The sequence below is a fragment of the Drosophila sechellia genome, chromosome X (genome assembly GCF_004382195.2).
Source record: "Drosophila sechellia strain sech25 chromosome X, ASM438219v1, whole genome shotgun sequence".
Lineage (NCBI taxonomy): Eukaryota > Metazoa > Arthropoda > Insecta > Diptera > Drosophilidae > Drosophila > Drosophila sechellia.
The window spans coordinates 12,490,302-12,513,100 of NC_045954.1; the positions used below are offsets into that span (position 1 = coordinate 12,490,302).

The window sequence follows — 22,799 nt, forward strand, 5'->3', positions numbered from 1 at the left end:
GAATCATCGCTCAGTAAAAATATCAAGCGCTTAATCAACGCTCAATTTGTATGGAAAAGAGCCATAATTTTAATATTGGAAATCATCGCTAAGAAAAACATCACATAAACAGCACTAAAATATCGCAAAATAATCGCTATAAATCACTGCTGTTTAAGCGCATTTTAACCGGCAAAACATAATTCGATTCATCGCTCGTTCACCGCTATTTAATCACTTAATCCTCACTCATATTTGTAGAGAGAGAACTTTCCCTTGCCTTTTCATCGCTCTTTTTGGCAGTTTTTCATGCCCTACTTTCATCAACGCTTCATCAATGAAACATCGACAATTTTTTTTAATTAGATCCATAGCATTTAGATTCAAACATACAAATAAATACATTTAACATTCCAGCGTCTTCTTTTCAATAAACGAAGCCAAGTTTTTCATTATTTTGGATTATCGACTTGAAGAGCAAATCAAACATAAATATTTAATACGTTCTTGTTCATTTCCTTTCGAAAACTTGATTGATTGTTGGGCAATGTGGAACACGTTACACAATTCCGCGGTGAGTTAAAAACAATCAAATATTCACATGTCAGTTGTTCTGGACAAATTAAAGTCGTCTCAGTAGTTATGGGCACAAAACGCAAATAGAAAATTCCAAATTCAGGAAAATTCCAATTCCAATTCCAACGAAAATCGTAATTCTAATCGACCGAAAAGTTTTCAGCAAGGAAGTTCAAATTGATTTACAATTCCCCAAACACAATCTCCAATTGAAGTTCCATTTTTGGCTCCTTCAATTTCCTTCAGTTCCAAAAAGTTTACCTAAATAAAAAAAAGGAAGAAAAAATTAAAAATAAGCAAATAAAACGGAGAAACTACTTCCCTTCAAATATTCAAAATGGAAGTTCAAAACTTCTGCCAAAGTTACACACAAACTACAAAATAGTTTTGGCCCAACAAAGAGCAAAAAAAATGAGGTTGAAAAGAAACTAAAACTAAAATGGGCGAAACTTTTTCTTCGACGAATTTTAAAGACTGTGGGAATGGGGGCGTGGCAGTGGCAGTGGCGTCATTGTGGCCTGTTCTTTGTTTATTTTTATAGCTGAATTTTCAATAACAAAGGCATCGCAGCGCTGATACCAGATACACAAAGGCGCAAAAAGATACAGATACATTTGTATCTGCCGACGTCTCCATTATTCGCTACCCACAAAGACCAGTCAGCCACACTATATACAATATCGAATGTTCATTCACAAGCAAATAAACTTTGCCCAAGAATCGAGTGATTAAACTTCCTTTCGAATTGTAATTCTTGCCAATTAGCAATATCAATTTCGTTCGACTTGTGTTCCGGTTGGGAATTTCCGATGTTTGTTTATGGAAATCTGTTCAATTGTTTGGCTTACATTCCCTGTATTTTTCTTGCCCTGCCATTTGTGCAATATGCCATTTTTTTTTTTTTAAATTATATATTAGCGTTGGTTGCTTAAAAATATAAGTCATTTCAGTAAATTTAGTTGTATGCGCCAGAGCGTTAAGCATTTAACCAATGGAGGCCCATTAAAAATGGGTTAAAAATGGCACAAAAATGGGTGGTGAGAAAAGAGAGGGGGGGGGGGGGGGGGGGGGGGGATTGCAAAAAAAAACAAGAGGCAAGGGGCAAGGCAGAGGGCAAGGCAAAAGCGACGCAGTGACAAGCAAACAGCAACAAAAACAACGCGCACATGACTGACATATGTACACTATGCATATGCAAGTGTGTAAAGTGCCGGGTCGATAAACAAAAAGTTAAAAATCATACACACATATGTACATAAAAATAAGAGAAGAAACGACAGCAGCGCTGCCCACGTCGACGTCGACTGCGCTGCCAGCTGATAGCGAGCGTCGCGACGTCGCATTTGACTCATTAAATATTTTGCAACCTTGACCGTTCGAAAGCGATTAAAATTGTGATGAGTGTATGAGTGTGTGTGTGTGTGTGGGTTGCCCCTTGTGAATGAAACAAAAACTGTTGACATTTGCCAAGGGAGCAAAGCAAGAAATGCGAAATCCACACTGCCCCAAATGCAAGCAACATCCGCATATCGATATCGATAACACAGTTGCTTGTGGTGGAACCGGAAAAGCAAAAAGGGCGGGCGGGGAAGGAAAAACCCTGGGAAAAGCGCATCACAAATTGGACCACAGTTGTGTAAGTGTATGGGAAAAATCAGGCTAATCGAAATGAACCTAAAAGTAGAGCATATAACAAACGTTTCTGCAACAAGAATGATTATTCCTTAGTTATCGATGACATATCATCGATTTAGGCCACTTTCTTTTAAACTCATCAACACAATCATACATATACATTATTTAAATAAAATTATTGTTTAATAAATTAATTTAAAATAAATGCAAGATTTGAAGAAAACCCATGGGGATTAAATGCCTGATAAAACTTATATTTTTAATAAATTAATTTAAAATAAATGCAAGATTTGAAGAAAACCCATGGGGATTAAATGCCTGATAAAACTTATATTTGGCTGCATTATTTTTTGTTTTGCTTTGTTAAAGACATACAAAAAATTGCACATATTTGAGTGTGTTTATTTTGAGATTTACGTTTCGTACATTATCTTTCAACATTGTTGTAGATTTTTTTATCTGCACTCCAGACACCAATCACATCAATCACCGAACTTTTTCCGCAAGAAAAAAAGAGGTGGATACGGATACCACTGCTTTTCTCTTTTAAATTGCGTTCTAATTTAGCAAACAAGCGAAAAAGAAGAATTAACAAAAGAAAACCCAAACATAAACAAGCGAGAAGAGTGAAAATAATTTCGGTCCATCGTCATCAGCGTTATTGTCTCACACACAGTGAGCACTGAGAAATGAAAGCCTTTAACAAATTATATTTTATATTAATGACGTTTTAAGGCAGTTTATTTCTTATCATTCTAAGAATAAAAAAATATAAATAAGCTAGAAGATTTCCCTAAACTGCAATCTACATTTGTTCTCAACTAATGGTTGGTCCTTTGGGCCGGATACGAATTGAATGGCCAAGGAAAAGGATGTCCTCCATTCTCTATTGTGGTTGCCTTTTACTGCCTCCACTGTAATCATTGTGGCAGGTCAATGGTGTTAAATTACATATAATTATTTTTAGCTTTCCCTTATGCCCGTTTTTTTTATCACCTTGTCTTGTGTCTCTCTTCTCAAATGCTTTTCACTTCCCACTTTGTTTTTCGTTCGTCTCTAAGCCACAAAAACATGAAACCGTACCTCATCATCATCATCGTCATCGTTACCAGTGTCATTATCATTAGCTTGCGTTTTTATTTATTACGTTTTTCCGCATCTTTTTTAACTCTTCTTTGTATACTACACACATAAATCCCATATTATCTTACACTCTTTGCAATGACTCATTTTCACCAACTGGCGTCGAAAATGCGAATTATGAAATCAATGCAAATGCGAAATACAAGTGTTGCTAAACGATATTTGCGCTTTTTAAAGTTTAAGTTAAAGTTAACTCAAAATTGTTTCATTAAAGAAATGCAGGTTTTTAGGAAGAAAATATGATTTGCAAAGGTTTTTTATGTTCTGTGACTTTGGCACTTATTTAAATTATTTAATTTTTATAAATTTAAAAAAATCTATACGTATTTGACAGGTAATTTATGTCAAGTCTTTTGTGAAATATTCACAATAGTTGTCAGTTTTTCTTGAAACGCATTAGTAAACCAATTTATGAAACTTTTTATGGACATATTTAAAATGCCACCTGTTTCCACGACAACAACGGAAATGGAGCATTAGCATAACTTTGGGTTAAACCGGTTTAATATAGTACCAAATGCCATTGAAACGAGTCAAGGTCAAACAAGTGCGCCCGAAAGCAAAAAATGAAACACAGCAAAAGTTTAAACACGTTTCTCTCCGAAATAAATTGAATCCTTTTCCATTGAAACCACAACCACTTGAAAGTTGCAATCTAAAAACATAAATAAACTTGATGCAAGTTTATTTTCACGGCACTAATCTTATCAGAATTGCGGCCAATATTCTGCGAATTTTAACTGAAAGTAGACTGATAAATGAAATAAATCAAGTCGAACAACAATTTGGCATTATATAGTATATAGTATAAGTATTGGTTAAGTATTTCCTTCATATCTTGCCTAGAAACATAAAGGAAACCCTATCACTAAAAACTTAAACAACTTCAATGAAAATACACACAATACCACATATAAATTAAAAACAAAATAGGATTTTGGTTAAACAATAATCATTAGTGAACAAAGGCGAAGTAAACAAGTAGAAGTTTACATTAGGTGTGGAAAATTTGTTTGAAATTCAATATTTTCCTATTGGAAAGAGGCCCGATATTTTCCATTTTCCACCCATGTATAAATAATAAACGAAGCTAAATAATTGGAAGCTTACTTTTATAATTGCCCAATGTAAAATAATACTGCATGGCTGGGAAATTTAATACAAGGAAAAACATGAAGTTTATGCACTTGTCAATTAGTCTAAATTTCGAATTCATGGAATTTTGGAATGGAATTTTAAACAGAAACGGAAACTTGATAAATCAAACGAAAGCAACTCCTAATGCGATAAAAAAAAAACTAAATATATACACCATCTCAAATTCTTCACGAAATCAGAGCTATAGGTGCGCTTCGTCACTACGTGACGCCAGCAGATTTCACTAGGACTCTTACATTGTTTCATGCCTTTCGTACATGTACATATGTATATTACGGAAAACTATGACTCAGTCCACCCAGTTTTCACCACCCAGTTCTCTAGCAACTGAAGGTGAGTGGAAAACTAGTTGCGAATAGGCTGGAAAAGACAGCAGACAGGAAATGAGCTTTGCTGCGGAAATTTACCGCGTGGAAATGGTTGCGTTTGATTGCTGCCTTGCATTAGGATGCTCCTTCCTCCCTTCCTCCTCCTCCTCCTCCTCCTCCTCCTCCTCCTCCTTCTCCTTCTCCTCTTCCTACCCCCTCCTCCCCTTTGCCCACATTTCTTGTTGCCAACTTTGGCACTCACCTGTGAATGGATGCTGCATTTGATGGCAGGCGTTGCTGATACGCGGACATGCTGGAAGCCTGTTGTTGTTGCTGCTTTTGGTGTTGCTGCTGCTGCTGCTGTTGCGTCGCTTTATTCTGCTGATTAGAGATGCTGATAGATGATTGATGCAAATGATGGGACGTTGGTCCATTATCATGCTGCTGCTGCTGCTGCTGGTTGCTGCTGGCAACAACACGTTGCTGCTGATGATGCTGCTGCTGCTGCTGCTGATGGTGTTGTTGTTGCTGCTGCTGCTGCGCACCGTTTGGTGTGTTGTTGTTGCTGCTGTTGCTGCCGCTGTTGCTGCTATTGTTGTTATTGTTGCTAGTGTTGTTGTTGCTGTTGCTGCTGCTGCTGCTGCTGCTGTTGTTGTTTGTGGGCGGCGGAGCACCGACCTGCACTGAAGTGGAGCGTATAGCTGCTTCCATTTCATGCCGAACTCTTTTGGCTTAAACACTTGTTGTTGGCCGCAGAATTGATTGATTTGCTTTGTTTTGTTGTTGTTGCTGTAGTTAACGTGTTGCTGCTGTTGCTTTTGTTGCTGCTGCCGACAGTTGCAACATTATTGCACTGCGACATTCTCTCGGAAGTGCCCCACAAAAAAATTTCGCTTTAAAGTTAGCACTAATTTCTGTAATTTTTTTGTAACTTTTCTCTTAAAGTTTAACTAACTTAATTGTTGCTTCTTTTTTTTTTTGGTTTGCTGTTGTTGATGCAACGGGGCAACAGCATTTGCCTTAATGCGATTGCATTTTTTTTATTTTTACTTTGATTGCACTTTTTCTTTGCACTGTAAATCAATTGATTATATATTTGTATAGAGATTTTCTTTTCCTCTTTGATTTTTGATCTTATCTATTTACACACACACTGCGCTCTGTAAGGAAAAGATGTTTGCACTGAATATTATTTTCCATTTCATTTGTTGAAACATATTGATATCATTTTTTTTCTTTCATTTTTTCTTTTTTTCTTTGTTATTTGCATCACTTCACTTTGGGCAAATCATACAACAAAAATGCGAAAAAAATGGTTGTGTTTGGGATTTTGGCAATTTAACACTTCCAAAAAAGTAAATTTCGGCAATTCGATGTAGGTGTGTATGTGTGTGTGTGTGTGTGCGGCTTATATAAAAATATCTTGCTTTTTTTAACGAATTTCGAAAACGAAACGAATTTTTCCATTAATTAACAGCTTTGCACACTTTTTTTTTTCCAGCCCTCTTGCCATCTTGACAGTTCTCTCTCTTTCGCTCTATCACATGACGACACGCACCGAAAAAAAAGAGGCAAAAACAAAAGAAGTTTGCTTTTTTTTATCATCCATCCATCCAAACCGCCGGTCCGTCCATTTCGAACTGCAAAAAACGAAAGAAAGAGAAACACTCTGATTAGTTGCAAAAAACCAACACACAAGAAAGCTAAAAAAAAAAAAAAAAAAAAAATATGGGTGGGGGGTGGTGGGGGAAGTGGGGGGAGCTTACGATAGCAGGCATAGCAGGTTAAATGATTAGAAAATCGATAATGGCCATAAATATTCCAGCAGATAATGCTCACCCGCCATGCCACGGCTCCCAAAACACTCGTCAAAATAAAAAAAAAATAAAAAAAAAAAAAAAAAAAATTTGAAAAAAAAAATATACAAAAAATTGTCGCTGACCGGTTTGAAGTGCAGAAGCGCATTATCGCGTCTGCGATTATTTCTTTCATTGAATTGCCCCAGCCATCGCAATCCGACTTATGTTATCGACCGGGGGCTTAGGCTTAAGGCATTGGTATTTACGGCCAAAAGTCCTCTAGATCGAGCATTCCAACTCATGGCAGAAACAATGGGAAGTGACTACACAGGATTGCTTGACTTCGTTATCGATCGATTATTTCGATTATCAAATTACTAAGATCGCTTTTGAGTTATACAAGTTTGAATTCAAAAGTGACAAGCAAAACGAGTTGGGAGATTATGATAATTTTATAAGTGTTGCAATTAGGTATAAAAGTTATACCATTATAATTTGCGAAGGATATACATATATTTGGTTTGATATCATATATCATCTTTCGCTTTAATTAATGACAGAAAAACTAAAGGTCATCTCTCGGCTTTTAATAATCTTCTCCATTGTCAGTCAAGCATTTTTGATGATTACTAAACCACTGTTCATTAAATTCGCATTATTATTTTGATATAAAAAGCAATTTATGATTCAATTCATATTCACCGGCATTGCTTGAAAGCCAAGCGAAATGATTCAACACATTCTATTCGCATGGGTTTTTCGTTAAATGGAAACAGAAATATAATTATTCCGGAATTTGCTCATTAATTTTTTACGATTGGTTTGCCAAATTGGTTTGTAAATAAAACTGAACATGAAAGAGCAACATGCATATAGGAAATGCAATGCATTTTATACATATTTGTGCATATTATAAAGCTCAATACATTATAACTGCAAATCAAATCGTATTCCTTTCATCAGAATGTCCTTTAATAATAATTTTAAAGGAAATATTTGAGATAATGTACCTTCATTGCTTTGGAAAATGTAAGAATTAAGTTGTCTGGTCTTTACAACTGTACAATATAAATATGTTTATGCATATTTTTCAATCAACTACAAATGTATGTAAATACCATTTGGCAAGCATGAAGTTCTCATGTATGAACATACATACATATGTACATATTTAAACCGATCCGCATTTTCCATTAGTTTCATTGAAATTTCATGAATTGCGACTGTATTTTAAGCCGCACTTGAATTATACAACTTTTAAAAATTCCCCTCCGCCACAAAAACTCTTTTCCCATACGAGCTGAATTTATTTCAACGGCCCATGGAACTGAAGCGCTTTAAAAGCAGAATTCATCAATAATTTTTCGCCCACTCATCTATCATTCGATAGCACACATACACACGGGCATATAGACAAACACACACATAGACGGCTATGTACATATACGATTGGAGATATATGTATGTACATACATACATATATGTATGAAAAACAGAGGAAGACAGCTGCCCGCCCTGGTAGAAAATCATGGGTGCTGAAGTTTGGCAACGTTGCCATGAAAAACTCTCCAATATTTCTGGCCACATGTTTTTCTGTACTGCCTCAGCCAGCGTCGCAGTCGGCGTTTTTATATCCCTTCCCTTCCCGTCAGCAACCGAACAACCTTATTTCTGCTTTATTAAGTTAGTTTTGCAATTTTGCAACTGTGTTTGCTTTTAATGAAAGCAATTAAACTGCACGGCAGCAAATAAATAAAACAAAGCGGAGAATGCGAGAAATACAAATATACAAATATGGTAAATTAAATTCACACCACGAAAATTGAATTCGAATTTAAGATGTGAAAATTAAGCAAGAAATTTCAGTAAAGTATAAAGTGAAATAGAAGTAGAAAACGAGAAACAACAAAGAGCGCAGAAAAAAAAACTCAGCGAAGCAGACGAAAGCACAGTTGCCAAACTTCACGGGACGAGAAAAAAAAGAATAAAGAGGCAGGACCGTGGAATGGGCAAGGGGAGGGAAAAAAACTTAAGCACGCGTAAGATTAATGCAGCGCTGTTGCCGAATTTCACAAGCAGCATGGCAAAAGGCAAAAAGCAGAGAAGCACAAAAGCAAAAAACAGCCCCAGCGCAAACAAATTAATAAAAATAACAACACACATACAACAGCAGACGACGGAAATATATATGTAGAAATGTATGTATGTGCAAGAAAAAAAAGAAGCTTAAAAACTATACGAACAAAAATAAATGAAAATAGGAACAACAGAAACGTAAAAGCATGAAAAAAACCCAAAAAAAAAAAGAAACAAGAAAAAGCCAGCAGAGCAGAATTATAATAATAATAATAATAGCACACAAAAGAAACCACAGTAAGCACTCTAAAAGCAAGAGCATGAAACGCTGTTGAAAATTTTATTAAGATATACAGTAATAGTGTATGTAGGTACAGATATACGAATTTACTTTATTGATACTAGTAACTGTATCTTAAAATAGTTGACAATAAATTATAACTAACATAAATTCATGATAATATATTAGGACAGAATATTAAAGTTTCAAAATATTGCTTCTGGAGCGCTCATTGTATCGAGTGCGCACAGTACACTGAAGAAACCAACTTAAAGAAGAAGACGAAAACGATGCCGAGGCACATGTTTAAGAGCGAGCGAGAGGGAGAAGCAGATAAGGCACTGGAGCGGCGGAGTGCCAATGCGCGCAAGCAAGACGGCAAAACGGGGGGGATCTGCGCACAAGTCAAGCGGAAGACAGAGCGAGAGAGCGATAGCAAATAAAGCAAGCAGTAATGGAGCACAGAAGACTGGCCAAGAGGGGGTGCAGGGACGAAAGGATGAAAGGGAAACGATGGATCGGGGAAGGAGTGGTGGTAGAAGAGGGGAGGCCACTGTTGTGCTGAGGTTGAGCAAAAACAGAGAACACACATACATTCACACGTACGTACATAAATACAAACGCGGAACGCACAGTGGCGCCCGAATCGTTAGATGAAAAATGTGCAAGTCATTCGTGGGGAATTTGCAATTATGTTTTGAGCTATTCTTTAATTCTTGCCTCTTTCACCCTCTCTCAATTCCAAATTCAAAAATAAAAGTTATTTAGTATTTGTAGCATATCAAGTTTACATTTTTAGGAATGTATCTTATATAAATAATATTTGCGTCAACATGTTACTTCTTTTCATATTTTCAGTGCAATTGCGAATATTTAAATAACTAGTGTTGCGCAAGTAAATCAAATATGTAAATTATTTGATTGGGGCAATTTGATCAAAAATGAAATAACGGCAATTACACAGGTGCTATTATTGCGCACACCGCTGTGCATGCATACATGTGTATGCGTCTATATGTATGCGTGTGCCAATACAAACAGTAGGCGGCATGGCGAATGGAATGGAAAGAGGAAGTGTGGATGTGAAACGAGGATGATAGCAGCGGGGTAGGTGGGTAGGTGGAGAGGGACTAAAGAGACATCGTGCGCAGGAACGTTCGTGTGTGTGTGGGTAAAAGAGTGCGGGTGACGCAACAGCAACAACAAGTGCAAGGCGGCAGCAGAGTCGTTGGCAACTGAGTGCCGCACACAACACACATACACACATACACACACACTCACGCGCAGACATAAAACTCGCAACGTCATAAAACGAATCGGACAACAAAGCGACTAAACGACGAATGGCGCGACAAAGCGACGACGACAAAACGACACGACTACCAATACAAACACAACAATTCCCCAGAGAACCAAAAGTGCCCGCACTCTCTAGTGCGAGAGCAAAAGAGATAGCTAGAGAGGAATAGAAGTGCGAACGAGATGGGGCCATCCATGCTCTCATGCCAAGTTATTATTGTTGGCTGCTTTTATTCTTGTACTTTTAAGCCCCCCCACCACCCCCCTGGCCAACAACAACAATTTATCTTTATTGGCTTTACTTTTTGGGCTATTTTCTGCATTCGCTTTTTCGACAATTTAAAAGTTCAGGCAAATGCAATACACAATAATTTGCAGCAGAAAGGAAAAAGTTAAATATTTGCCATAAACACACGATGAAATTGAATGGGAAATATGTACATACTATGTATGTACAAATACAAAGTACTGTGGTCACGCGTTTATAGGTTCATTTTAACAATTGGGTAAATCAGCAATGGGGATCAAGTTGGCAAATCAATTAAATAGTTTTACGGCAACTTTTTAATTGGTCGAAATTCAGTTAACAGCTTTTGCATTAAAGTAACTGCATTTCTAACTTTGCAATTCTAAACCATCAATTATTTATGCATGTACATACATAAACATGTACATAATATGTATGTACATATAACCATGCCAAATATGTAAATAGTTACATTTTGCTTTTGGGAATACTTTTCTTTCATTCGAAGCTTTAGTTACTACATTGTTCCTATAAATAGCGCATAAAAATCAGCTAACAGCAAAATATGCATATGAACGAATTTGTTTTAATTTTCTCGGAGATCTGAATGCAATAAATTAAAGATTTATTCGTGTGCTTGCTCCCGAATATGGTTGGCTTGTCTTTCTTTTATTTTGGCTTCCTCTGAAAATAGCTTAATTCATCCAACTGAAGTGCGGCAACAGCGCATTTTGGCTCCCACAAAGTGCAGCAACAAAAGCGACTCAGTGTGCGCGCGCGTGTGTGTGTGTGTGCATGCATGAAAAATGATAGAAGACCTACGGAGAGAGAGGCGAGGCGAGGAGAGCACGATAAAGAGGTTGAACGAGTGTTGGAGGGGTGTGGTGGGGAAGGTAGAAACGGGTCTAACGAGTAAAACGCAGCAGCAACAAAAACAGCAGCAATAAACACGGCGCGCAAGGTGAAACATGTACAAAAGAAAGAAAAAAGAAGAGAAATAAAATAAAAAACCCATATAAAGAGAGTGTTGGATGAAGGGGGGAGGAGTGGCGGAGCGGCGAGAGGGAGAGCGGCATAATAATAATAATAATTGTGGAGCACGCACACACACACACACACGCACATGCACTTACGCACGCATGCTTTTGACTGTTTTATTCATGCACATGTGTGGGTGGTAAAAGCCAGAAATCCACACAAACACTCGCATTCAGTTGAATACATACAGACAGAAAATAAGACAACAAAAAAAATCACGAGTAGGCCGAAAGCAATTTATTTCAGATAAGCGCCGCTGCCGGCGTCGCAGTCGCAGTCGCAGTCGCAGTAGGCGTCATTGACTCTAGGCCTGCCCTCTTCTTCTTCATCATCATCATCTCCTGCCCCACCATATCCTCGTGCGCCAAACCCCCTTCCCACCACGACCAACCAATCTTCCTTTTCCCTTTCCACTTTTCGGTGTTTTGGCCAAAGTAAAGTATTGATTTTTCGTTTCGTTTTGAGCTTTAATTTAGTGCGCCTGGCTTTTTATTTTCGGGCATTTTATATGGGGGCGTATTAAAACACAGTTCACGCCGCAAAAATATGCACCGTTTAATAAAAATAGAAAAGTATTCCAATTTGATTTAACCACATATGCAGGTATGATTTTAGGTTTTTAGATAATCAAAAGGTGTTAAACAACTTTATTTTTACATTTTCAATTTATGTTAGCAGTTCAATGGGATGTTTTTTCTTTTTATTTCGAATAGTATTAAAAGTATGGATAGTTAAACAAATAATTTTAAAGTTAAGTTATCTATAAAGGAAAAAGGTAATTTCCAATGTTTAAAATCTTTAATTGTATATGTAAATAATTCAAAATTTAAATTATTTTTAAAAAATATTAATGCTAACAACCATTATTTTATCCTCAGCTGTACATATTTCTATTTTCCCGCCAGTGTGCATGTTGTTTTTGTGGCCTGCGTGTGCTTTATCAGTTACTTCTGTGCTTGTTGTTTTTGCCCGGGAAAACGTGTTTTTCACCTCAAAGTTTCCACCGTAGGTTGCATTAATTTTGTTTTTTTTTTTATTTATTTATATACATATGCATGTACATACGAGTGTTCCTTTTTTCGCGAAAACAGGCAAATATCTGCCCAACCAAAAAACAAAAAAAAAAAAAGAGAAAGACACGCACGTTGCAATTTGAAATAGTGCAACGCAAAAATAATAATAAATATATTGCAATATTAACCGCATATGCCGCACATGTGGTTTCTTCAGTTTTGTCGTTTTGCGAAAACAAATCTGCGCAGAATTCCGAATTCTTCTGCTCAAATTTCAGTTCAAATAATGAAAGGGCTTTAAATACCCCTGACTAGACATTTTAAATGCAATTTGATAGTCAACATGTTTTTGTTTAGTCTTCATGGAAAAGCCATTGATTTTTATGAACAATAAACAGGAAATATACAACCTATTATGGAGGATTTGCAAGCTTTTATATAAGATCTGAATCCGAGAAGTCAAGAAATCAGCAGGCAAATCTTTGAAGATTCTTCAGACTTTAATATGTATGCAATTTAGAAAATCATTTTAAATCTGATATATCTAAAATATATACATAATATGTACGTATGTATGTAAATACTTGGCGATCCAAAAGACTTTGGAAAACGATAGATGAGATGAATCAGCAGGCAAATCTGCAGTGATTCTTCTGAAGCTTTCCAGTTCCATATAGTCTGTTTCTTCTGGTCTTTCTCTTTCAGGTTCAAGAACATTCGAGGGGTGGAGATAGTGCGAAAGAGCGGCAGAAGCAAACGAGCAAAACGACGGAACGAATGGGGGGGGAGCAGAGCGAAGAAGGGCAGATAAGAAACTTGCGAGATAAGAACAAGAGCAAAGAATTTTCTTTTAAATTACTTTCACATGTTCAAAGTTTGCAGCATGGAATTATGGGCGGGGGAAAAAGAACAAATAGAACAACAAATAATAAGTAAATGTGTGTAAGTATTTGTGGAGGAATGATCTACATTTTTGCTGGCGGGAAAAAAAATACAAATTATTGATATAAACTTCCACTTTTGCGCTGTGCCTTGTTTCGTTTGTGCCTTTTTGTATTGCTTTTGTTTCTTTTTCATTTTTTGTACATTTGTGCTTTATGGTTTTTGCCGTTGGCAAACCAAAAATTCCATTAAAATGTCAAGTGACAGTTTTCAGTAGCCTCTTTCTTCTTTCCCTCGTTATTTCGCATTTACAGTTGCAGTATTTTTGATTTGAGCATTGAATTGAATGCGCATTTTACAGCGCTATTTTTTTTTAACCATGTGGCAAATGGTAAAAATCCAAACATTTAAAATACTTATTCAGTATTTCAATATTTACAGCCAGATGTTTTGCAGCTCTAACCTTAGAAAATATTGGCCATCAAAGGGTTAAGGTGAGTGTCTAAACGGTAATTTCTTGTTCTCTGCGATTCTGTTTTCTCCTTTGATCTCCTCTTGTCATCCGTAAAATAAAAGCAAGGTTGCCAAACTTCATTTGTACGTGAATATTTTTTTTATATTTTTCGTTTTGCGCATTTCTTTTTTTTTCAACTCTGTTTTTTTCCCGTTTTTGTTGTCTTTCTGAAGGAGGAAAAATCAATATGCGGATTGCGATTGCATTTAAATGAACACGAAAGCGGCAAAAAAAAAAACACAAGAAAATCCATGAGACGTACAAACATACAGTTGTGCTTCAAATTATAGTTTTAACCGTAATAAAAAATTGTAACTAAAAACAAGCATTCTGTGTACAAAAATTAAAAAAAAAAACACAAATTTATTGGTTCGGAAAATTTTTGGAGATTTTTTAAAATTAAACATTACATTGAACTTGGTTTTTTTTTTTTTTTTTTTTTTTTTTGTTAAGTATCAATTGTTTAAACTTTTTAAATATATTATACTGTAATATGTGTATATGTAGTTACTTTTTGTGTGTGTCAACAAATAAAATATGGTGAACAAAGCTTAAAAAAACAGGTTTAACAAGAATTTCTACGTATATCAAAAATATATATGTAAAATAACAGAAAGCCAAGAAAACAAATTTAGAAGAGACTGGCCACGTAAACCTCATCTATATACGATATGTATATAGACGTATAAACATATATATACATACATACAGACATGTAATGTAGCTATTCACATTTGAACGGGAGAAAAGAAATTAGTGAAACAGACATAAAGAACACAAGTCATATTTGCATAATTCAAATGCTAATGAAAGATTCGAATAAATGCAAAGCCAAAGCCAAGAAAGGTATAAATAGCTTAAACTACAAATGTATGGAGATATATGCCACATATAAGGCGAAGGAACCAGAGAAACGTCAAAAAATAGACACAAAATATGGAAAATACTTGATTTTTTGGCGCCACACGTTTGTATAAACGAAGAAGAAGTAGAGGACAAAGAAATCAAAGAGATCACATGGAATTTCCAAAACGAATTCAACCCGAGTTGAAGAACCAGATCGAGGACTTTAAGAACCCCATTTCGATTTCGGTTTCTACTGGGGATGATGTTCGCAAACCAGTTGAAACGATAAATTTCGGGGTTACTACATGTTTTCGAAAGAAGTTCTAATTCAGCTTCAAAATACATGCATCGCTAACTGCCTCATTTAGAAAACAATATTAGTTACGATGCGATATAGAAACATACTAACCATAGTATTATTAGAAAACTAATGGCAAGTCTTTGGTTCTATTCATTTTCCACCTACTCTTTGTTTTTGTTTAAATAAATTGGAACACATGGCAAAAATGAAGAAAAGCTACATACTTAAAAATCTTGTATTTTTCATTATTTATAACATACTTTTGTATAATTTATGTTTATTTTTCAATTCAAACTTGAACTATAAACCATATTCTTCTATATTTTACAGAAACAAGAACACTAACGAATATTATTTCTTTTACAAATTAATACTTTTGTAGTATATTTAAGTTTAATTGATGGATAACGAAGCTTCACTAAATTTTGCAAATAAAGTTTATTCCTTTGCTAATTTCACTAATGCAAACTAACGGTACTAAGTATTCACGCATTAATTAATGAAATACTTAGACTTACCCGATGATCGGCGAATGATGATTAAATCCGCGATATGAAAATCCGTGAGAATCCATGAAAATCAGTTTTTCTCTCTTAACTTATTTTGAATTTCAATTGCAATTGCAATTTTTCATTTTATTTGCATTTCCTTGGAAATCGGCACAAAAACCGCGATAGCTTATTTCTATCCATTTTCTTTCGCATTTTCGGTAACGTAACTATAAAAAAAAGTTAACTTTGTATGCCATACAATACAATATCATATTTTATTTATTTATAAACATATGTATTTCTCCTTCTATCAAGCAAATAACGATTATTTTATATTTGATAATATTTTTTTTAGCACAGGGCGTTGTCGGGCCCAAAAAAAATGTTTTTTCTTTGCATTTCTTTCATTTTTTTTTCTTTTTGTTGCGTGTATGTGTGTTTGTGCGTACGTGTGTGTGTGTATGCGACTTTGCTTTATTGACTTTTTTTTTTGTTAAATGTATTAAACAACAAAAAATTAGAACACACGCACACAAACACGTTTAGAAATTTTTCCACTTTAATACGAGAGAGCGAGCGAGAGAGCAAGCAAGACGGTGGTGAGAAGCGAGAAAAAAAATCGCGACGCAATTTTTGATATATTTCTTTTTAATTTTTCTTCTTTAATTTTTTCAATTGCATTTTATTGCAGCTTTACTGCTTCCTTTTTTCGCATTTTCTTTGCTGGCACAGCGACACACGCACACACCGACACCCACGCACACAGAACCACACACACACACGTACGCATAGAGAAAACCGCACGAATGTATTCCATATATATATATATTATCGCATATATATATGAATATGGCATTTGGTTCGTTATTTTTTCGAACGCATTGCGTTGCACATTTACCTCGGTTAATTTTCGTGAATTTGTTATAAATAAATTCGCGACGTATATGTTATCTGGCGCAAACGTTGTCAATTTCACATGCTCAGCGCGCATCGCACACCCGAGTTTTTAGTCATTTAAAAACGGCATCAGCAACGGCCAACGACTAGCGGGCAGCGCCGCTGGCAGCGACGTCGGCAGAGCGAACCGCAACCGCGGCAGATGCTGTCGTGTTCGTGCTCGCACCCATCGCGTTTCGGTTCTGTTCATGCACGTTCACATATGCATGTGCATGGTGCGTTGCAAAGTTGAATGAAAATTATGGGCATTGGAAAATGCAAAATATTAAACTAGCCAAAAAGTGCAGTATTAAATGATCTTCGGCGAGTGAAAAAGTACGAGAACGAGAGGGACAGCGTGTCCGTGTTGCGTCGCGTTCGACGTCGAGCAGCGAACCGTTCACAACCGTTTGCAACCGCTGGCAACCGCTTGCAACCGCTTCGTCGAACCGACACAATGGCATCCCGTATTATGTGGCACAGGTCAATTGAGAATGCTAATCAATGTTTTTAACAAATAAAATGTATTTAAAAGCACTCAAAACCAGATAGAACGTGGAGTAGCTGCAATATTAATGCAATTTAGGCAACAAACTAAAATCAACTGCTAGTATAGAGTAAAAATTTGATTCATTTAAGCTACTTGAGCTGCAGTAATCCTTTAGTGAGTTTAACTAAGTTTTTGTTTGGATTTCAACTTATTCAAGCATGTTATGTAATGTGCCTGAAAGTGCATATTTAAACGCTAAACAAAGTAAAAGATACTGCACGTACTTACAATGTTATTTTTACGCACTTAAGTTGCTAGATCTTAACTTTAACAAGTTAAATGTTTAAACTAATGTTAATTTGCCAGTTACTGATTATTTTGCTGGATTTTATGGAAATAGGTTGATTTGCTCATAAATGCATTAAATTCGTTTTAATTGTGGAAAACATTGCGGTAAAATCGTAGCCCGTAAAAAACGTTTGATAAGCGGAAAAGTGCGCATTTTCAATGGTTCGATTTTCGTTCGTTGCGTATGTACCCCCACCCCCTCCCCCACTCCACAACCCTTTGATAATTTTCATTCGTCTGCGTTCATGTGTTTTGTTTTTCCTCTGCTGTCTTGTTTCTGTTGCTTTTGCTTTGTTTTTCTGTTTTTGCGCTTTTTTTTTGTCACTTGCCAATTTGCAGTGAAAGTGAAATGCGCTGAGCGCAGGCGGTTGGAAAAGCGGGCGGGGTTATGCGGGGTCACGAGGGGCGGTTGGTGGGCGGCAGGTGGGAAGAGGGCAACGGCCAGCCTAAACGGGGGAAAAAAATTGAGTGGAACACACACGTGCGATTTACCTGTAATCGCTCAATTCGGTTGCAAGTTCGCTGCCACTGATCACACCGATTTGGCCAAAATTAATGGAAAGATATTCTCAACTGTAATTTGGCTAATTTCAAGCCATTAATTATGATTGCACTGCACCTATGATGCCTTTAAATATAAGTAGCCTAATTTATAAGCTTAAAAATTGCGACATATGTACATACATATGTATATAATCTATAAATCAATCAAAAATGTATGTGGTATACATTTTCATACATTTTTTAATCTATCCGCGTTTTTTGTTTTGGATTTGCTTTGTTTTTGTTACGCTTTTTGGCCCTCTCCCTTCCTCTTTTCCCCCTTCACCAGCTCCACTATTCGTTGCTGTTGTTGTTGTTTGCAACCGGCCGGCGGAAGAAGACTTGCAACATTTTTTCTAAGCTTTTCGCTTTTTTCAATTCATTTCGCTCGACGGTCGCGCGACGTTGCCGCTTTTCAGTGCGAAATAAATCGAGCAGCAGAGCACACAAAAGCCGCAACGTCGCAACATGTTCGAAGCGAACTGAAAAGTGACAACGTCGCGCGCGCTCGACGGCACAGGAGAGCAACAAAAACAAAAAAAAAGAAGAAAACCAGCTAGCAAATGCTGGAACAGTGACATTTTCTTAACAAACATGCGTAAATAACAAAAGAGTCACAAGCCGAAGCAGAGCTCGAACATCAAAAAGGCCGCTCGCATCCGTTGCACTTGCATGACACGCCGCATCATACAGCAAACGAGCGAAATGAGCAAATGAAATAACAACATCATACCGAAAATTGTATAATACCAATTGCGACTTTGTCATTCTCTATCATTCAACGTCAGTCCGTCGAGTCGAGCGTGAAAACGAGCGATAAAACCAAAGTTAACAACAACAAGAAAAAGAAAAAGAAAAAAACAAAAAACGTACTACTAAATGTCCCACATGGGCGCCATAAGCTTGTACGATGAGCCCGAAATCATGGAGGAGTTCATCAGCTGTTATCAGTACTTCACCGCCCTGTGGGACAGCAGCAGTCCCGATTACCTATCGAAACAGAAGAAGGAGCCCGGCTATCAGGAGCTATTGAAGATACTGCGGCGCGTCAACGGCAACTGTTCCATTCAGGATGTTAAGCGCAAGATAAACTCGCTGCGCTGCTGCTACCGTCGTGAATTCAAAAAGGTACAGGAATCGGTCAATGGCTACCAGACGCGCCTCTGGTGGTTTCATCTGATGGACTTCCTCAAGCCGGTACTCAACATACAATCGCCGGCCAGGGTGAAATCCGAGAACGTGGACGATAGTCTCGACGAGACCAGCATTCAGGTGAGTTAGCAAATGCTAAGATATCATACATCCTTATAGAATAATTGTAAAATTTAAGTACAATTTTTAAATAGCTAGATAAATATACATATATACATATATATAAATATAAATATAGATAACATAATAATTAAGAGTGTGTGTATGCATAGAATCTGGTTGAATCGCGTTCGACGCGGTTTGACGGCGTTTGACGGGGTTTGACGGCGTTTGACGGGGTTTGACGCCGTTCGCAGGACAAACGAAACGCCGGTCGTACGACCAATTTACGGCACAAGCTTCAGTCGCGCGACGGACGTTAAACATGTCGCACACGCACACGGCGATCGATTTTTGGAAGGAGTTCCTCGCGATGTACCGCTCGATGCCCGAATTGTGGCTGGTGCGCAGTAAGCTGTATCGCGATCGCCAGCTAAAGCTGGAATCCTACACCCGATTATTAGAGCTGCTGCGCACGACCGATGGCCATGCCAATATCCATACGCTCAAACGCAAGATCAACAATTTCCGGACCTCGTATCGCCGGGAATTGCGAAAGGTGCTGGATAGTGGGAACACCTATAAGCCATCGCTCTGGTACTTCGTAGAACTAGATTTTCTCTATGAACTGGAAACCGGTAAACTGCAATTGAAGGATATAACGGCTGTCGATCGGAATCGGGTTCGAAATCCGATAGTCCTGAGGAATGAGTCAATGAAATCGGTGGCATTAGGGGCACAACTAGCTGAACAGGAGGTACCAATGAGCTTTGTTCTGAAGCAAGAAATCGAAGTGGACGAGGATATAAGCGAGGATATGCATCAGTTCGAGACCGAAGTAAGTGATCTACGGAAGAACTTTATGGCAATGTCATGTATCTATGTTGTAGGATAATACTAATATAGTTAATATCGATTTAATCTAAAGTTTCTCGCATTTTCTCATGATATATCATGTAACATCAACTATTTGAATATATCCACTTTCAGGATGTTGATATAATGTCTGATACCTTTAATCACGAAGAGGATATGCTACGTATTGATGCCGTCGGTGATGGCGATGTGGAGCCGGAAGCCGAGCCTGATAACGATCCCGAACTGGATAACATGGAGGATCATGTTGAAGATTATCGGAACAATTCTTCCGCGGGGAGCATCACCGTTTCTTCGCACCTGCAGCATAACGGGGAATCGCAGACTTCGGATAAATCCGGCCGTCGTATCCGCAGCCGTAGCCGGCGCAGTCGCAGTAGTAATGACACCGATTACGTCGACACGGCCAGAAAGCGTAGAAACGTGGAGACTTCGAATCGCGATAGAGACTGGCATAGAGAGCGAGAGGGAAAGCATGAAAGTGACAGCGAGTACGAGTGCGAGCTGATGGGAAAACGGGTGGCCAGCCACTTCCGGCGTATGCGTCCGGATCAGCGCCTTTTCGCCGAACGGATCATCAGCGAGGTGCTGGTCTACGGCCGATTGAATCGTCTTTCGTTCGAGGCCCAATTTAGATTGGGTCAAAAATAAGTAAAACCAAACTGAACTGAACTAAACTAAAACTCAATTCAATTCAATAATATAACTATTTCAAAATAATCTTTAAATATCATATATGCATTTTAGTTCTTTTATTTGGAAAAATTCATAATAATAAAGGACAAAATGTATTTTTTTTTGCTTGATAAAATTGTTATAGCATTAGTTAATAATGCGTGAGTAACATAAAAATGTAATTAAGTTAAGCTGAAAAATCGACAATATTTTTAAGTTTTCATAGTCTAAGTGAAAATATAGCAAGAATGCAAGAAACCAAAAAATACAAAAATGCAGAAATGGCAAATGTAAAGCAAAATCTGTTAAAAGCGAAAATGCGGTAAATGGGAAGTAGAAGAAAAGGGCAAAACAAAAAGGATGAAAGCAAATAAAGGAACCAGTTGTTATTCATTCTAAATTTGCACATCTTGTTTTTCAGCCTGCCTTCTTTCTTCGATTGCTTCATCTCCTTCTGCGCCTTCTTCCCTTTTCGCTGATTTTTTGTGTTCTCTCTTCCTTCTTCGCTCTTCTCTTCTCTTTCCCCTCACTCAAACACTCATTTCATATTTTTTGTCGCTTCCTTTGCTTTAGTAACTTTAATTTGTTGGCATTGCCATTGCCGTTATATTGGCCTTCCTCTCTTTCTCGCAATCTATCGCGCCCTCTCGTACTGTCTTGCCCTTTCACTCATTGCTCTATTATCGTTATGGGTCTTGTCCTGTGGGTTTTCTATGCAACACAATCAGTAAGTTATTAGTTATTTGTTTATATGTTTTTTATCAATATGTAAAAAAATAATAACAAAACTATTAACAATGAACGATAAAAACAACTTTTTTGGCACACGATTTTTTCGGGGTGGCTCTAGATGTGGCTCCAGGCTCTCTCGAATTTTTGTTCAAGAGCGAGAGAGCGGAGAGCTCTATAGAGAAAAGCTCTTTTCTACGCATACAATGACAACAGACTGTATGTGTGTGTGCTCATGTATTGTAAATTTGACAGAATATACCCTTCACCATAGAAGTGGCAATGTTTGTTGAGTGCTTGTGTCCGGACTTCGTACCTCACGATCTGAGTCGAAAGTGGTTGCACAGTGCCAAGCCAATGTACGGCCGTTCCGCATCTCACTGTCAGGAAATTCTTTGCACAGTATTATTTTGTTTACTATTTTGCTCCTATTCCGAGAAATTTCGATAAACGAATAGTACATAACCGTCATTTACGCTTTATGCGTTGTGTGAGACGTCGATTTTTGTGTGAAATTTAGAAATGCCTGGCAAAAGATTGAGTTACGAAGTAGCTCAACTGATTTATAATAATCACAATTTGGGAAAATCTGTCACGGAATTGTCAGAAATGTTTTCTGCATCGCGGAGAACAATTTATAATGTAATCAATCGCGCAGAAAACAAGGGCAGATTGAAATCAAACTTTAGAAGAACTGGACGTAAAAGTAAAATTTCCAACAGTTCAGACCTACTGATCATGCGAAAAATTGCTGAAAATCCGCATATATCGTTAAGAACTGTTGCTAAGGAGCTTAAGGAGGAGTTCGATCTGGATGTGTCACACGAAACAGTGCGCCAAGTCATACTCCGGCACAAGGACCACTCAGGAGCTGCAAGCAAGGAACCGATGCTGTCGGCAATTAACATCGGGGAATCGCTGACTTCGGATAAATCCGATGTGGAGCCGGAAGCCGAGCCTGATAACGATCCCGAATCGGATAACATGGAGGATCATGTTGAAGATTATCCGAACAATTCTTCCACGGGGAGCATCAAAAGCAATGGCTATCAGCACAACGTATCTTCGCATCTGCAGCATAACGGGGAATGGCAGACTTCGGATAAATCCGACAGCGAGTACGAGTGCGAGCTGATGGGAAAGCAGGTGGCCAGCCACTTCCGGCGTATGCGTCCGGATCAGCGCCTTTTCGCCGAACGGGTCATCAGCGAGGTGCTGGTCTACGGCCGATTGAATCGTCTTTCGTTCGAGACCCAATTTAGTATGCCTCAAAAATAAGTAAAACGAAACTAAACTAAACCAAACTAAAACTCAATTCAATTCAATATGCAAATTCGATTGAAAACGTATGAACGTAATAACTATT

The 22,799-nt window shown here is 37.5% G+C and overlaps 2 protein-coding genes and 1 long non-coding RNA gene across 8 annotated transcripts in view; 2 read left to right on the forward strand and 1 right to left on the reverse strand.

Moving 5' to 3' along the window:
• The window catches only part of LOC6618589, a 55,314-nt gene extending 38,724 nt beyond the window's left edge, over positions 1–16,590 (reverse strand). Inside the window, exons 1-2 of one of the 3 annotated variants that reach the window (XM_032725565.1) lie at positions 16,484–16,590; positions 5,063–5,959 (exon numbers count right to left, since the gene is read on the reverse strand). In XM_032725565.1, coding sequence (XP_032581456.1) covers positions 5,063–5,510 — 448 coding nt within the window. In that variant the 5' untranslated portion in view covers positions 5,511–5,959; positions 16,484–16,590. Of the gene's footprint in view, positions 1–5,061; positions 6,440–15,612; positions 15,984–16,483 lie in introns of those variants that run through there. The other 2 variants (XM_032725563.1, XM_032725566.1) reach the window with 2 other exon arrangements.
• Positions 13,183–14,303, forward strand: LOC116802162. 3 transcript variants are annotated; one of them, XR_004362534.1, is made up of 3 exons: positions 13,183–13,493; positions 13,875–13,927; positions 14,121–14,303. It is a non-coding gene; the product is annotated as an uncharacterized LOC116802162 (long non-coding RNA). The 3 variants fall into 3 exon arrangements; XR_004362535.1 differs by having other exon boundaries at positions 13,184–13,824; positions 13,890–13,927; XR_004362533.1 differs by having other exon boundaries at positions 13,189–13,927.
• A 102-nt stretch (positions 16,591–16,692) lies between the features above and the next one.
• LOC6618590 lies at positions 16,693–22,775 on the forward strand. 2 transcript variants are annotated; one of them, XM_032725569.1, is made up of 3 exons: positions 16,693–17,004; positions 18,691–19,174; positions 20,144–21,104. In XM_032725569.1, the coding sequence occupies exons 2-3, from the start codon at positions 18,782–18,784 to the stop codon at positions 20,678–20,680; spliced, it is 930 nt and encodes a 309-aa protein (XP_032581460.1). In that variant the 5' UTR covers positions 16,693–17,004; positions 18,691–18,781; the 3' UTR covers positions 20,681–21,104. The 2 variants fall into 2 exon arrangements, with proteins under 2 accessions (XP_032581460.1, XP_032581459.1); XM_032725568.1 differs by lacking the exons at positions 16,693–17,004; positions 18,691–19,174 and adding exons at positions 19,386–19,991; positions 22,580–22,775 and having other exon boundaries at positions 20,144–20,548.
• Positions 22,776–22,799: the final 24 nt, after the last annotated feature.

What these genes read in the sequence shown, in the direction of transcription:
- LOC6618590 (XM_032725568.1), top strand. Translation starts at nt 19,479, where the DNA reads ATGTCGCACACGCACACGGCGATCGATTTTTGGAAGGAGTTCCTCGCG. An exon ending in TGCATCAGTTCGAGACCGAA is followed by an intron (nt 19,992 to 20,143) that starts GTAAGTGATCTA and finishes ATCCACTTTCAG; the next exon opens with GATGTTGATATAATGTCTGA. An exon ending in GCGAGCTGATGGGAAAACGG is followed by an intron (nt 20,549 to 22,579) that starts GTGGCCAGCCAC and finishes ATGGGAAAGCAG; the next exon opens with GTGGCCAGCCACTTCCGGCG.